The 16324-nt window shown below is 48.5% G+C and overlaps 1 protein-coding gene and 1 long non-coding RNA gene across 4 annotated transcripts in view; both read right to left on the bottom strand.

Annotated features, from left to right (window-relative positions):
- Positions 1-2159: 2159 nt before the first annotated feature.
- Positions 2160-4873, bottom strand: LOC109278308 (uncharacterized). The gene is made up of 2 exons (XR_008419382.1): positions 4735-4873; positions 2160-2872 (listed from the first exon to the last, which is right to left on the bottom strand). It is a non-coding gene; the product is annotated as an uncharacterized LOC109278308 (long non-coding RNA).
- An 8618-nt stretch (positions 4874-13491) lies between these two features.
- The window catches only part of ATF7IP2 (activating transcription factor 7 interacting protein 2), a 60036-nt gene continuing 57203 nt past the window's right edge, over positions 13492-16324 (bottom strand). For all 3 annotated transcript variants that reach the window (XM_019468562.2, XM_019468563.2, XM_019468564.2), the window contains 2 exons: positions 15610-15695; positions 13492-15008 (listed from right to left, as the gene is read on the bottom strand). In XM_019468562.2, the coding sequence (XP_019324107.2) occupies positions 14595-15008; positions 15610-15695 (500 nt within the window). In that variant the 3' untranslated portion in view covers positions 13492-14594. The remainder of the gene's footprint in view (positions 15009-15609; positions 15696-16324) is intronic.

Raw genomic sequence — 16324 nt, 5'->3', positions numbered from 1 at the left:
GGGGAAGCCTGCCATGCCCCATACTCTCAACTCCCCTCTGACCACAATCCCCGCTCGAGCTTCTGGCACGGCAGTGACCCAGGAAGGCGTTGCGCAATCCCGCACAGGTGGCCGGCAGGAGCCGCATCTCTGCCAGGTGTCTGCAGTGTGCTAATTACAGAGCATGTCGGGCTTTAAGGAGCTGCGGTTCCTAACTCCTCTCCCGTAGGGTAGGGGCTGTGGTTCACCTTTTCTGATCACTGCATTTCTTGCTCCCATCCCAAGGTCATGGCCCAGGACTTCTGCGGCCAACTGGACCCTCCCTGGGAGGCAAGGCCAGGTCACGTAAAACACACGGGCCTCAGAACCAGACAGGCCCGGGTTCCAATCCGACTCGGCAGTTAGTTGCTAAGAGGCTTCGGCAAGCAGCTTAGACCCTGTGAACCTCGTGTCCTGTTCTGCAAAATGGGAGTAATGCTTGGTTCACCTGGTCCCCCACCCGGCCAACATGCTTTGGGCACCTACTGTGTACCACACACTGGGCTGGGCACGGAGACACAGGACGTACCAGACTGAAAGGAGCTGACGTTGTAGTGGGGAGAAACAGACATGCGAGACAGATACAAATTACACATTGGGATACAATCTGTGAAGGAAGCCGTGTGCCACGAAGACAGCAACTCGGGGTAGGTGAGGCCTGACCGTTGAAGCTGAGACCCGCGCTAGGAGAGCTGAGGGCAGACGGGGCCGAGCAGCAGAGCCGGCTGGGTTGTGGGGTCCTGTGAGATGGCGCACGTACCGGGCTTGGCACCGAGCGGGGGACCCTGAGCGCTTGCGGAGACACCCGGAACTCCGGTTTACGGAGCACGGTCACGGGAACTGTGTCATTTCGTTTGATTCCATGGCAGCCCATCAGGCAGAGGAGGCAGACACCATGCACTCACTTTTATCGGTGGGGAAGCAACGAGAAGAACAGGGAAGTACAGCAAGGAGCCAAAGCCATTTCCTTTGGTCTCTCCTCTCCCCAAGGCCACCTCCTTTGGGGCGCCTGGGTGGCTCCGTCGGTTAAGCGTCTGACTTGGGCTCAGATCGTGATCCTGCAGTTTGGGGACTCTGTGCTGACAGCTCGGAGCCCGGAGCCTGCTTCGGATTCTTTCTCCCTCTGTCTCTGCCCCTCCCCCGCTCATTCTCTCTCTCAAAAATAGACAAACATTTTTAAAAAACCACCTCCTTTGATGGACGGTGGACGCCTGCAAGATGGGAGCGGATGACTTAGCTACTGCTGTATGACAAGCAGAACCTTGTTCGACAGGTGTCTCTCATCCCGTTTCAAAATGACTCGGGTATAGACTCATGGTGATGGCACAGATGGAGGAGACCAATTGGAAACATACGCTCTCTTGGGCTCGGAATTGGGATACCACTTCTGCTGCCTTTTGTTAGCCAAGCGGGTTACAAGTCTTACCCAGGTTCCAGGGAGAGGAAACAACTCCCTCCTTCAATTGGGAGGACCGCACTGTCACTTTACAGAGGACGGGGGTGAGAAGGTGAAGGCGGGAGGGAGCAAAGTATTGAGGCCATTCGTGTCATCTGTTAGTGCCGACTTCCATTTAGGGGCATCAAGTAGAGAATGGGTTGTGTGTGTGTGTGTGTGTGTGTGTGTGTGTGTGTAGCAACTGAACCTTTTAGAGCACACACCATTCGGAAATGCTCGTGAAAATGCAGACTCTAGACCTGTGAAATCTCTAAGGACCTGTCCCAGGATCTGAATTTTAGGACTCCCAGGTTTTTCAAGTTTGCATGTTATCATTTTAAGGGATCAGACCTATGTACCGGAGTCAGATGAGTTTTAATTTTGCATTTGGAGATGAACACTGGAACATGTAGGCCAGTCTCTATGCCTCCCTCCAAAACAGTGTGTATCGAAAAAGTGTCCTGCTTCTAATGTATTTGCTTTATGGACTTGGGCAGGCCAAGCAGCCGGAAAGTGAAAGAGCTGGTGATACTACCACCCCCTAGTGGCGGCGTGTGGCAATACAACATAGCAATAAAGCACCCTTAGCAGGTAGGTTCTTTCATATCCACTTTAGCCAAATCCAACACAGCTGATCAGGGCTAATGTGAGTTGTTCCTCATTACTCTACAGTGAAATCTATACCGCCAGAACATTGCTATGGTCCTCTTTTCATTAGCTCCATTTATTCCTTTTTAGCCACGTGATGCTGGTACTTAGAATATTGCCCCACGGACACAGATCTGCAGGTTACAACCGGGTGTCACTATAGAATGACTCTTTTCACGTGAGAAAAGAGTATATTTTCAGTGCCAGCCCCCTTCGAAGTCATTTTAAATAATTCTATCATGAGAAGTCCTTGCGAATGTTTTCTTTCAAAATTTGTCCTCGCAAGAGCTCTGTGGTATAGACCAAAGTTGCTCAGCGTTGGCGCGATGGACATTTGGGACCAGATAATTCTCTGTCGTGGGGGCTGTCCTCTGTGTGTCAGGTATGTAACAGCATCCCTGTCTAATCCATCCATCGGATGCCAGGAGACACTCCCCCCTGCCCCCTCCATACACACCAAATTGCGTCAAGGTAAAAGGTCTTCAGACGTTGCCGAAACTGCCCTCAGTTGGGAACCACCGCCAAAGAGTTTCATACACCGGGAAATACGGTGACTGGTGACCCCGGAAGGCTGCAAGGGCACTGCTGGAGATTTGCCGTGAGGGTGGCTGGGCCCCACGCAGCTCGCATCACTGCAAGAGAACAGGGCAGAGCCGACGACAGAGGACCCGGCTGTGGCCCTTGGCACGTGTCGGAACACATGGGAGAACAGCACAGGACGTTCCCGGTCCCGGAGTTTAAGCCGTACGTTTGCTCAATATTTGTCATCAGCTGGAATAAACCGAGACAGGAGGAGCCGGGAAGCGACTGCTTCTTTGTGTCTGTGGAAGGGCGACGGTGCAGTTTCCCCGGGGCCTCGCATGCATGCGAGGAAGGAGAGGTGTGTGTGGCTCGACCTTGGCACAGGTTTACCTTAAATAACAGATTTTGGGGGGCCAGAAGAAGTTGGACATGCTGCTGCCTCATCCGGGAGGGAAGGGGAGAGGAGGGTTAACAGGCGGCCCACCATGCCTCTATCCTCTTAGCTAAGCTTAGGTTTGCTTTTTCCGGAAGCCCGCTTTTCCTGTTTGTCATCCTCTGTCATCCTATGGCAGCCTGGGATGGGTGGACTTTGGTCCAGAAAAAAAGGATCCCGAAAGACCCCCAGCCCAGACCTTTTCAGAATAAGCTGTGATTCCTGGATCACAACGAAATATCTCACTGGGACCAACGAGACATGCCTCATGGGGGCTAATGACCCTGCCGAGCCTCTGGTCCCAGCATTCTCCTTGCTGGATGACCCGTGGCAAACTGCTTGATTTCTCTGGGCCTCTGCTTCCTGTAAAACGAAACTGGCTGTTGCAGCAAGTGCAGGAGGCATACAGACAGTGCTCAGAGAGGGCTATTAATCTCTAATTATTATTGTCGAGTCACTGGGCCAAGGCCACCCGTCAAGTAAAGTGGTAGACCCCAGGCTAGAAATTAGATTTTCCTACTCCAAAGCCTGGGTTCTTGGCACCCGCCGGAACGACTTGGGAAGCTTCTGAAGCCCGGATCCCGCAGCGGCGGTCATTTATTGGCCCGGGGAGCAGCCCGGGTGTGGAAGTTGTTAAAATTCTCCAGGTGATTCTAACATGTAGCCCGGGGCTGAGAACCTGTCTCTGGTCTGCGTCATAAGTCAGGTGCAATCAAGTAACAGTCAGGCCCGTGCAGTATTTGACCTTCTGTGACTGGCTTATTTCACTTAGCACACCGTCCTCCAGGTTCATCCATGATGTAGCATGTGACCGGATTTCCTTCTTCTTTATGCCTGAATAATATTCCCTGGTATGTAGATAGCATGTTGTCCCTATCCATTCACTTGCCGATGGGCATCCAGTTTGTTACCACCTGTTGATACCCCTTGAGGTGCCTCAAGTAGTCAAACTCATAGGAACAGAAAGTACAATGATGGCGGCCAGTGGCTGGGGGAAGGGGGATGGGGCCTGGGGTTCAGTGGGTACGGAGGTTTGGCCGTGCAGCTTGCAAAAGTTCTAGAGATCTCCTGTACGCCATAGTGCTTGTGGCAAATGATGGCATACCCTCAAAACTTTAAGAAGGTAGATCTCCTGTTATGTGTCTTATGTTTACAATTAAAAAAAAAAAAAAAAAAACAGTGGTAGGCGATGGGCTGTTCGAGGAAGTACAGAAGGCTCCAGAGTGAGCAGAGCCCAGAAACAGCAGGACTGAATCAGGAGGGGCTTCCTGGAGGAGGTGGTGGCTGAGGGACCTTCTGGGAGGAGAGGTGCCAGGGAGAGCAGGAAAGCTTGGAGCCAGCCTGTGGAGCGGCAGGTGGCGGGAGGCCTTTTAAGGGGGTTAATGGGAGCAGCAGGCTGCTGGGAATTCCAAGCAGGGATCTGGAGCCTTCAGCATGAACCCGCAGACCTCGGAGTTGCCTGCTGGGAGCAAGGTGTGGCCTGCCGGCTCCCGCCTCCCCACCCCCCGGTGAGTTGACACAGTAACCAGACTACCTGTGAAAGGGTGATGACTCAGCCTTCCCTCTCAGCCTCCGTCTTGCTCGGCTTGTTTTCTGGCAACGGAGGCAGAGAGGCCCCGTGGGCAAGACGGGGCAAAACGTGGCAAAAAACAATGGCCAGTTGGTGCCAGAGGCTCACCTGGTTTCGAGGTTGGCCGATTTTCTCTCTCATCGTACGTGGAAAGGTCTGCATAGCTGCGGGTGGGAGAAAAGGGTTTCGTGAAGCGTCCACAGACCCACGGCCTTGGGGTCCCCTGGGGAGCAGGCGGACCTGCCGATTCGTGGCCACGCCCTGGACTGTTGGAGTCCGTCCCTCCAGGGGCGGGGCCTGGGAATGTGCCGCTTTGACAGGCTCTCAGGGATCCAGATCGGGAGAGGTGGGTGGATGGCAACTGGGGATGTTTCACAGGAGGTTTAGCCTTGTCCACCAACCCAGACAGCCCCAATTCGGAGGCGTGATGGCGCTGCCAGCCCGAACTTCCTTTCCTCTCTGCTGGTTGTCCGCTGTCTCATTGAGCGTCATGAAACGCCGAGTGGACCTCCAAGGCGGTTTGGAAATGCAGTGACCTGACTTCAGTGTAGTCCCACCAAAACTGATAAATTAAAAAAAGAAAGGAAATCTCACCTCCTACCCACGGTGCACTCATTTTTGAAATATCTATCCATGCGGATATTTATTGCTTTTTTTTTTTTTGACTGGCTGATATTCAGTCCCCCTTTGCTTTGGTAACAACACCCCAAATTCCTCTTGGAGAGTCATCTCTCCCTCCCTGTGGGCAACCTGATGGGCAGGTCAAGCGGGCGTTTTGTGGCACGTGACCCAAGCCAGCGCAATCCACGTTTCTTTCTTAGACCCTCCTGGGCTCCTCGAGGATCCCCCAACCCTGGCGTTTATTCCATCTAGCAGGTGCTTCTTATCTTTGCCTTCTTTCTGAGCCTTCCCTAATCTACACCACGATTGCGTGGGCCGTTTTAGGTGCCTCTCATAAAGCCCCCTGCTCCTGAAGTTCTGGTCGGCTTGCCTCCTCGAAAGGTCTCTCCTTACCTACGTCTACATGCCGCTGCAGTATTCTGGAAAGCTTTGGCTTTCCATGCGAAAAGGAAAGGAGTGGAGGCAGGGATGAGAACGGGCGTCAATGCCTTTCAATTCCTCTGCCACATTCAATGGAGTCCACCAGGAGAGCCTGAGGTTTTTCTGGCAGACAACATACAGAAAGTGGCTCATGGAGACCAGTCTTCCACTTGGGTTAGGTTTGCAGCTGAAAGCAATGGATTTTAATCTACCTCACTCGATTCCAATTTGACGAAAGGGTGGAAAAAGGAAGAGAGGAGGAAGGATGGTAAAATCCACCCGCAAGGGCTGTGGTTTCTAAGTGCAGGTGGAATTCTGAAATGGGGAACGCCGTCAGGGAAGGGCTTTTGACTCGTTAGGAAAGCCAGCGGGCGTCTGTGGTCATTCAGGTTACGTTGTATGAATCAAGGTCAGAATCTGAATCGACGGAGAAGTGTTAGAAAAGAAACATTTTTTTTTCTCTGCCCTTCTTGGCTTTTTGTGACCCGTCTAATAATCAAATTAACCTAGGACAGATTAACAAGAGAAACACAGATTTAATTAGTACACAGCAGAGTGCCACAGGGACCACGAGACCCAAGGGCAAGCTGGGAAATGGAGGCTTACGTTTCATCTTGAGCTGAGGAATGAGACAGGGGCCTGGGGCTCCACAGTGGGGGAGGGTGACTCAACTCACAGCAGCAGAAGAGCAGGTGTTCGGTAATGAGACGTTCTTCTTGCCGTACAGATATGTCATTCAGATTAACAAGTGACCTCTTGGTAATAGCTCTCTTTCTGGGCCAGGCCCCCTATCTGAATTCTTTGAGGTAGTTTAAGGAAGAGGTAAAAGTTTTTCTTGAGTCTGCTGGGTCTTGAATACCTTCCGCTCAAAACGTCCACATGTCAATAGTCCACATTTTGGGGAGACTTATTCTGAACCCCTTCGGAATCAATGTGGAGGCCTGGGAGAAATGGACCGTGTTGTATCTAGGTAATAGCTAAAACACTTGCCACACTGACACCGTATTTCAAATATATTATTTAGTAGCATTGTGACAGTTGGTTTCAACGCGCAAAGGACAAAAAGGTTTCTTTTCAGTTTCAGAAAGGCGGAGAAGAGGCATAGTGCCACCTGGTGGCCATTTCCCCACATTGTAATCAAGCCTCAGAGATGAAATTTGTGGCATTAAATGTAGGAGGCGAAATGCGAAATTCCACTGCCCTCAACATCTGGCCATTGACCTGGGATATATACATCTCTATATTCAATTAAATTCTCAAGTATTAATCAAAAAATTTGGTTTGGTTTGGTCTGATAAAAGTTGTTCTTTTTTAAAATCAGATATTCCCCAAAGAAGAGAAATGATTCCAATGATTCGTTTTATGGTCATTCTACATTTTCCTCTGCCATGTTATTTTTCCCGGAGGAAGAAGGGTGTGCACATTTATTCTGTGCTTCTTAGTAGCCTTGGGGCAGAGTAACTGGATGCTGGGGTCTGCCTGGTATATTCATTGAAGATTCCCTGGAAAGTATTCATTCTTGATTCCCCTACCCCAGACATCACTTCCACGGCTTCTGTCCACATCACTTCCCAGCCCGGCTGCTGTCATCTTGTTCTGACCATTGCAATAGATTGGTAATTAGTCACCCTCGTTCCCTGGTCTACCCACCACCCTCATCCCAGTCTCCAGCTTATTTTCTACGTGGCAACCAGAGTGATCGCAACCTCTTCTGATCCTGTTAACATCTTGATTGAAATCTTCACTGCCTCTCCATGACTCCCAAGACAACAACCCAACCTCTTTTTCTTTTCTAAGCTTTAATTTTAATTCCAGTAGAGTTAACATTCAGTGCTGTATTAGTTTCAGGTGTACAGAAAAGTGATTCACTTCCATACATCACACTCAGTGCTCCTCACGGCAGGTGTATGCCTTAATTCTCAACCCCTGTTTCATCCAAGTCCCCGCTCTTTCCCCTTTGGTAACCGTGTTTGCCCTCAATAACGAAGAGTCTGTTTCTTCCTTTGTCTCTCTTTTCCCCCCCTTTGCTCATTTGTTTTGTTTCTTCAACTGCACCTGAGTGAAATCATATGGTATTTGTCTTTCTCTGACTGATTGATTTCGCTTAGCATTATACTTTCTAGCTCCATCCATGTCATTGCAAAAGGCAACGTTTCATTCCTTTTTATGGCTGAGCAATATTCCATTATATATATATATTTCACATCTTCTTTATCCATTCATCACTCGATGGCCACTTGGGCTGTTTCCATGGTTTGGCTTTTGTAAATAAGGCTGCTATAGTATGTTAAGTTACAAGTTAAAAATAGAACTACTCTACGATCCAGTAATTGTGCTGCTGGGTATTTACCCCCAAATACAAAAACACTAATTCAAAGGGATATATGTGCCTGTTTATAGCAGCATTATTTACAATAATGACCCAACTTCCTTTTTTTCTTTTTTCAATATATGAAATTTATTGTCAAATTGGTTTCCATACAACACCCAGTGCTCACCCCAAAAGGCGCCCTCCTCAATACCCATCACCCACCTTCCCCTCCCTCCCACCCCCCATCAACCCTCAGTTTGTTCTCAGTTTTTAAGAGTCTCTTATGCTTTGGCTTTCTCTCCCACTCTAACCTCTTTTTTTTTTTCCTTCCCCTCCCCCATGGGTTTCTGTTAAGTTTCTCAGGATCCACATAAGAGTGAAAACATATGGTATCTGTCTTTCTCTGTATGGCTTATTTCACTTAGCATCACACTCTCCAGTTCCATCCATGTTGCTACAAAGGGCTGTATTTCATTCTTTCTCATTGCCACGTAGTATTCCATTGTGTATATAAACCACAATTTGTTTTTCCATTCATCAGTTGATGGACATTTAGACTCTTCCCACAATGTGGCTATTGTTGAGAGTGCTGCTATAAACATTGGGGTACAAGTGTCCCTATGCATCAGTACTCCTGTATCCCTCGGGTCAATTCCTAGCAGTGCTATTGCACGACCCAACTTCTTAACACGGGCTACCAGTCTCTAACAGTGTCCCAGGTGCTGTTGCTGCCTCATAAGCCTCACACTTAGAGGCTTAGAGTAACTTGAGTTTTGCTTAGTTTTGTGGGTCAGGAATTTGAATGGGGCTCAGCTAGGCTGTTTGGTCCACATGGCTTCCACTGAGGCGATTGAAACCCAGGATCTGCTTCAAAGAGGCCCTCCTCACCCATGGGTCTGCCACCTTGGTCCTCCCTGGTTGCTGCCACCCTGTGACATCTTGTCCTCCAGGGTCTTCATGCAGCGTGGTGGTCTCAGGGTAGATGCACTTTTTTAGACGGTGGCTGGTTTCCAAGGGGGAGGAACCAGGGCCAGCTCTGAGAACTGGCCCAGCATCGCTCCCCCTATGTTCCATCGGTCAAAGCCGTCATCGACCTGCCCAGAATCCAGGCAGTGGAGAGACAGATGGGTCCGCTAGGTAGGGGGAGGGGCAAGGCCGCGCCGCGGGAGACCAGGCAGCATGCGGGTCTGCTGTCCAGGGCCTGGCCCCTGCAGAAGCACAGGTCATCCTAAACCACCTGCCTCTTACAAATGTGCTTCCCTGCGCTCTTAACCTGGCGAGCACGGCCAAATCAGGATTTCCAGACTCTCCGTGGCCTGAAAGAATCTGCAAGCCACTGTTTTGTCCCCCAACTTTTTATTTTGAAAGCTTCAGCCTACAGAAATCTAAGAATGACATGACGCCCATACACTTTCCACTTAGATTCACCAACTATTAACACTCTGTGGTCGTATTTGCTGTGATGTGTGTGTGTGTGTGTGTGTGTGTGTGTGTGTGTATGATTATTTTATGAACCATTTGTGAGTTAGTTGCAGACATCAAGGCATGGGGTTAAATGTCCATCATTTAACGCAGACACAGCACTGTTGTCTGCACAGTCTATATAGTTGGGACTTTGCTGGTTGTCCAAATGATGTCCTTTAGAGCTGCTTTTCTAAATCCACGATCCACTAAGAATCACGCACTGCATTTCGTTGGCCCATGGGATTTCCCTCTTCCACGCAATCCTCTACCTCCAGAGAACTTTCCTGAGTTAAACCCCTCGACTGGCACAAGCCTTCCCAGCAGACGGTCTCCAGGACCAGCCTGTCTCACCACCATGTTCCACTCTATCTCCCTGCTCATGTTCCTCATGGATCACATTGCCAGCGCTCTAGGGAAATCTTGCGTGTTCATTTCTTACTCGTTAATGTCCTTACGCCACTTCTGAAAGGGCAGGGGCAGTATCTTCTCTTGTTCTCCATGTCAGCCCCGGGCCTGAGGTCTGGCACCTGGCAGATGTTCGATAATTCCTTGGTGAATGAATACATGAATATTTCACTGGGGAAATTTAACGAATCAGTGAAAACCGTTTTGGGTTGGCTGAGGTTTGTGTCCCAAACCTTTACTATGTCATAAACCTCTTGCCAAAACTGCTAAGAATTTCTCCTTTGTCTTGGGCTATAGCCCAGCCTACCCAAGCTTGGCCTCTAGTTTGCTCAGAGGAATAACTCCTGCTCATAACTCTACCAAATTGGTTTTATACAGAGCCCATGTGGACTGAAACAAGATCCCAAACCCTACTGCTGAACTACCCAAGTGTCTCTGCTTGCCACTTGTGGGTCCCAATCTGTGAGCAAGAGATGGGTGACTCCAGCTTATGGGACAATTTCTTTTTCTTCTTCTTTGTTATATCTATATAAAGTTTATCTTTTTTGAAAGAGAGTATGTGTGTGAAGGGGGAGGGGTGGAGAGAGAGGAGAGAGAGAGAACCTCAAGCAGACTCCTCACATCATTGCAGAGCCTGATGTGGGCCTTGATCCCACAAACTGTGAGATCACGATCTGAGCTGAAATCAAGACTGACTGAGCCACCCAGGTCCCTGGGAAGATGTCCTTTTCATGGAGTGAGATGCATAATTCGCCCAAAGGGAGCTGGCTCAAGCCGTGGCAGTGATCAGGTTAATTTGCAGGTAGTCCTGAACATACCCTATGACCCCCAGTAATGCCCATCACATGTGGTTTTCACCCCCTGTCCTATGTCTGTACCCTTTTTTCAAGGCACTTTGTACATTCCAGAATTCTCTTACCATTAGGTACTCCCCAAAATGGAGTATTTCCTTGAATGCAAAGAGTTAACACTCTATATTGCAAAAATCAAGTATTACCTGCCTCTTGTGTTACCGTGGCTTAAATCCATTCCATCAAACTTTACCAACTGCATGCACTATGGGCCCCCAAATCCAGGGGAATCAATAAATAAATCTTGGGTGCAGAACTATTATCTTCACACATCAGACATTATTTCCCTCCATCAAAGAAAGAAAAAGAACTTCCAGATGTGTCCTTGCCCCTGTGATTCGTAACAGTATCTATAGGTATGTCCATTGGTATCAGCCTTAATTTGTTCAACTTCCTGTAACCTTTAAGGAAGGTGAAGTGACAAACACTCAGAGATCGACTGACACTTATACATATTACCCATTACCATATATCCAGAGGGTGGAGTAAAATTGGACTTAAAAAAAAAAATCCCTAAAATCCAGTTCAGTCAGTTCCTACCCCTTTTGGCCTCATGAGATTTTTGTCAGGGGAGAGATGCAACTTGATTTTTTATCCACCTTGAAGGAAACCCGAATAGGCCACCCCTCAAAAAATAAGCCATTCTGGCGTAAGGATCATGGTGAGCTGAAGGCCGCTGAGAAATGGGAGACATGGGAAGACCTCTTTGCTTTCCCCCTTTCTGCCTAAAATCGGGGCATTTCACATGTGATCTCCTTCGGCTGGCTCTCTTCTGGTGTCACCGATAGGGTAACAGTTGAGAATATTGCCCTGTACTTTCCAAAAGGCAAAAGCCATTAATGCTTTTTGAGCCACCAACTCTAAGATGCTTGCTATCGACCTTCCTCCCTCATCTTGTTATTGTGAAACTCTTGCTTAAGCTTGTGTACTCACCAACATTCCAGAAGATTTGCTGGCTGGGGATGTGTTTCACTTCGGTGAGTGCCCACCACAATCTTGTCCGTGGTGTCAACTCTTGGGAGCTTGGCTTAGCACATGAATGTCTACTCCGCGTCAGCCGAAGGGTGCAGTCCTCCCCTAAGTGGAGCCCTCGTCCTGTGCTGAGGGATGCCCCCCCACCCCGCCCCGCCCCACTCCATTGCTCTGAGCCTGAAACGGGACCTCACAGAGGGAAGCTCAGCTCATCAAATTCAGTTCAGAATCTGGCTTTTCCAGGAGGAGTCAAGATGGCGGAGAAGTAGGGGGGCCCAAATTTCCCTCATCCCTCAAACACATCGGTATTGAGGTCAGAACACTTGGAATCTCAGGAATCCAGTCTGCAGAGGGACAGAAAAATCACAGGTGTACAGAGACACGTGGCGGGACAGAGGTGTATGTTTGTGAGTTGGGGGAGATGAAATGGGCAGTGTAGACACAGGGTGGGGGGATCCCCTTTGGTGGAGAGACAAAAGGAAGAGAAAGAGAGGCTGTGGAAGTGTGGGATTATATTCGGGTAAGAGAAAACCCTCTCCCGACCACTGGCCAGGGAATTAAAAATATGAAGAGAGCCTGTTTCTACTTTGCAAACAGCCTTAGGAGTTTAGGTCAGAGTTTTCAGGGGTGTATGACTTTGTCTGGGACTGGAGCCAGCAGTGTGTGTGTGTCCTGGGAAGGAGGGGAGCCAGTGATCTTGGGGGTGCACTGGGAGAAAGCAGTCTCCTCCCTGGAGTGCTGTGGGAAGAGACTGTATTGCCCCCCACATCCAGAAGACCCTGCAGGTGTCAGCCAGAGGCCCTTTGTGGCTGGGTGGAGCGGTGCCATTCCAGAACCACACCTGCACACAATGGGATCCTCGAAGATACCGGGTTTTGAATCCTAGTGGAGTACCTGGGAGGCATGGGGGACTGTGGAACAGGACAAGCCACCCACCTGGGTGGCTCTGTGAGGATGGCCTGAACAGCGTGCTTTGAGACACCCAGTTCAGGGAGGAGATTGGGGTGTCATTTTCCTTTCACCCAGGGGTGGGGCTTCAGGTACCAGGACAGAGGCCCCCAGGGGGCGTGGGCCCCCGCTTACACCAAACCCTGCCCCTCCATACGTGGTAACTGCTTATCTACTGGGGTGAGATTGACACTGACCGAACCAGACACGGCACAGTCACGGGTCCCACGCACCAACAGATAACTGTCTTGTGGTTTTTTAGATTAGTCTGTTTTTTTTCTTTCCTTTCCTTCTCTTCTCCCTCACCTTTCTACTCTCGTTCTTTCTTCCCCCCTTGGAATCAGCCTCAGAGCTTCTGATTTGACTTTTGATCCGTTCTTATTATATATAAAATATGTATTTTTTTCCTCTCCTCTGGTCATTTAATCAGGCATTTTTACCCTATTCTTTTTACACCTTTTCTGTATCCCCTTATTTTCCTCTTTCTGGATTAAGCCTATGGTTTCTTTGATTCTCTGCCTGGTCTTTTTTTCCGCCCCTGTCATTTCTTCGTTTGGGATAAGGTTTCTTCCCTTCTCCCCGGGCCCCCGCTTCTCCTTTTTCCCAGGGTTACTTCAGCAGACAAATCAAAGCACATGAGGCGGAAAGTCCAACTCCCCACCACGAGTAGCGAGATAAAGCAGCCAAAGACACAACAGTGCATGCAAGACCCTCTAAAAACACTTCCTCAAATGCCAGGCCCTGGACGGCGTAGGACCTCTTTTTAATGTAGTAGTTGTCACAGGTGCGGGACATAGCACAAGCTGTTACAACATAGAAAGGCCAGAATCGGGCTCTTCCAGTAGAAATGTCTTAGGAGATAAAGACACAGGAGACCGTAAAATAATAGCTTTATTTATGACTGGAGATGTGAAGATATTCACAAAATGCCAAGGAAAACCATTCCTCGTTCAATTTTTGAAATCGCAGAGCTCAGAGGACTGAGCTTTCACTACAAACCGGGAAAGGACACCTCCTGAACAGACGATTCTTCACACTAAGAGTTGGTGTTCCTTTTCTCACCACCCCCTGGGCCCTGAAGTACACGTATCCAGTCTGCTCACGGTTTCCTGGGGAGCTTGTGCTGGCTGCCACCTCACTTTAGTGTCCCTCAGAGGGGTTCACGGGCTGCATCTCTCGGGGCCCCTTAGTGTTACGTCCTCTCTCCGAGTATGACGGCAGCCAGCAAATGAACAGAGAGTAGCACTGAGGAGTCAGCAAAGGAAAGCCTTGAACCTCAGGCAGACAACTCCATTTTCTGGAGCTGAAATAGAGGGTTGGATACTGTTCTTATCAGAGATACTCTGTGTTTTGTATACACAGCACACAGTGTGTAACTAATTTTATTATAGATATCGAAATATACAAACAAATTTAGGGAAAACCTCCAGGCTCTTTCCCCAAATGACTGACAGGGCCAAAAAGAAAAACACAGGGAGAGGGCAAATGACAAGCCCTTAAGATTTGAACAGAAGGAGAAGACATTTATTTTCGCAAAATCTTGGTGAGCACCTCAGGGATGACCCTTCCTCAGCAGAGAGCTGATTTTTCTTGTACCTACACTGACCACAAAAGCAGGGCACCGAACGCTGCTTTCCAAAGGCACAAGAAGTGGCTGCTCGTATCCTAGGGCTTTGGAGACAGAACAGCAGCGCCTCCATAGTCCCAGAGGTTATGTACACAGCACAGCCGAAGTGACGTGAGTCCAGGGAAGCGTATGTTTTAGAACATATCTTCTGGGAGTACTTATTGAACGCAAATCAGAAATTCATGAAATGAGACGTCACTTACAACATAAGGACGAGGCCTGTCCCTGTTCAAAGGGTTCACAATCTGAACTGGCCCCTGGCAAATAGTGTTAGAGGAACACTGTAAACCAACAACTCAAAAATGAAAAAACAAAACAGTGCGATACAATAAATAATCACCAAAGACTTTTAGGTGAGATTTTCAGAAAACCCAGGGATAGATTTTATATCACAAAATGGTCCATATCGTCCAAAAATGTCTTTTGACTGGACGGTAAAATAGTATTTGTTGGAAGCTAAAAACTGAGATAGAGTACAGGCCATTGGGAGTGGTAAAGCTTTAATTTCTCCGATTTTCTTCCAAATAAACTTATTACTAGGGTTGTCATGGCAGAGAAAGAGGTGATAGCTTTCCACAGGGGCACACTTGGGGTTGATTTTAGCGATGTTCCAAGTCAGCGCGATGCCCCTGGGTCTCAGCACCCGCTTCACTTTGAGCTCAGGCTTCTGCGGGGGAAGCGTGTCTCGGGTTTTGTCTACAAGCTCGGGCAGCAGTGGTGGTGGTTCTGGGAGAGGCGGCAGGTGCTCAAAGGACTCAGGAGCCTAAAAACACATTTAGAAAGTTTAGCGAGCTGGCTCGGCGGGCTCTGGTAATTTACACGCGCGCGACTGCAGTTCTAAATCTACTTCCCAGTTTTCTGTCCGTTTCTCCAAATCCTCAGGACAAAAGGATGCTTCAAGACTATGTGGGGCTAGGGCCGGTCTTTTTAAGCATAAGCTGCTTTTGGCATTATGATTTGCACACTCTGCAGTGTCACTAATCCAGAACGGTGAGGTCCCAGACATTCTGGATCAATATTCCAGCTCATTTCCAACTTGTGTTCCCAAACGCTGTGCTAGTTTACATGAATGGTGTGAGTGTACATGAACACCCATTTCTCTCCACCGTCATCAACAATGGCGACTGCTCTTAAAAATCTTTTGTATACACACACACACACACACACACACACATTTGCATTTGCTTTAACTTTTATAGCTTCTGGAAGACTCCATTATTTTGACTGCATACACAAGGAGATGTACAACAGCACAGTTTTAAAAGCACAAGCTGCAAGGGGACCCAAATGTGTCTGCCTAGGTAAATGGGTACTTCCCCTCAATCTGGAAGGAGCATCCCTTATAGAGCATCTCCCATCAGTACCTGGGCTGCATTTTGTGCCACTGGGGTTGTCTCTTTTGAGGTTGAAACCGCTTTTGCGGGTGGCTCCAGGGTGGATACTGAACTTTCTGTGAACACAAGGTGTAAGAAGTAAAATTTATCTGCAACAATCAATTCCATAGCCTTTAAGCAAAGCTAGTTACGTCCACCTTAACTTTCTGTATCACAATTATACTGTTAAAACATATACTCCAAGTATTAGGAATCTTGAGACAACAGAAGATGACGTATTATTCATATTATTTAATAATAATTAAATGTGAACTAAAGTTACAAAACTGTGAAATAAGATGACAAACTTTTGATAAAAATTCAAGACCCAAAGGTGCTAAATACAGCGAACTTTCCTTCAAATGGGACAAGAATTCTCCCCTTAAACACTGAAGTCATTATGTAAGCTGCAAGTAGGAAAAACTACACCCAGGAGAGTGCTCCTGGCTCAGGGCTCTTAGAGGTGGCTCGTGCTCTCTCAGGCCAACAGGATATTTGCAAACAGAGCCATCTGCAATCCTGTATAAATATATGACACACACAAGTCCTAGGAATTCAAATGAAATATCAGGCAGCCTGGAGGTTATAGGACTCTGCTGCGGAGGCTGCTTCAGCCTAGAGGGCATCAGATATACCACTGACCCTTGAACAACACAGGCTCGGTCCACCTAGATGTCGCTGTTTTTCATTAAATGTAGTACAGTCC

Source organism: Panthera pardus, unplaced genomic scaffold, assembly GCF_024362965.1.
Source record: "Panthera pardus isolate Hobbes unplaced genomic scaffold, ASM2436296v1 HiC_scaffold_5, whole genome shotgun sequence".
Lineage (NCBI taxonomy): Eukaryota > Metazoa > Chordata > Mammalia > Carnivora > Felidae > Panthera > Panthera pardus.
Note: the sequence above shows the minus strand (reverse complement) of the source record. Positions and strands in the feature narration are given on the sequence as shown.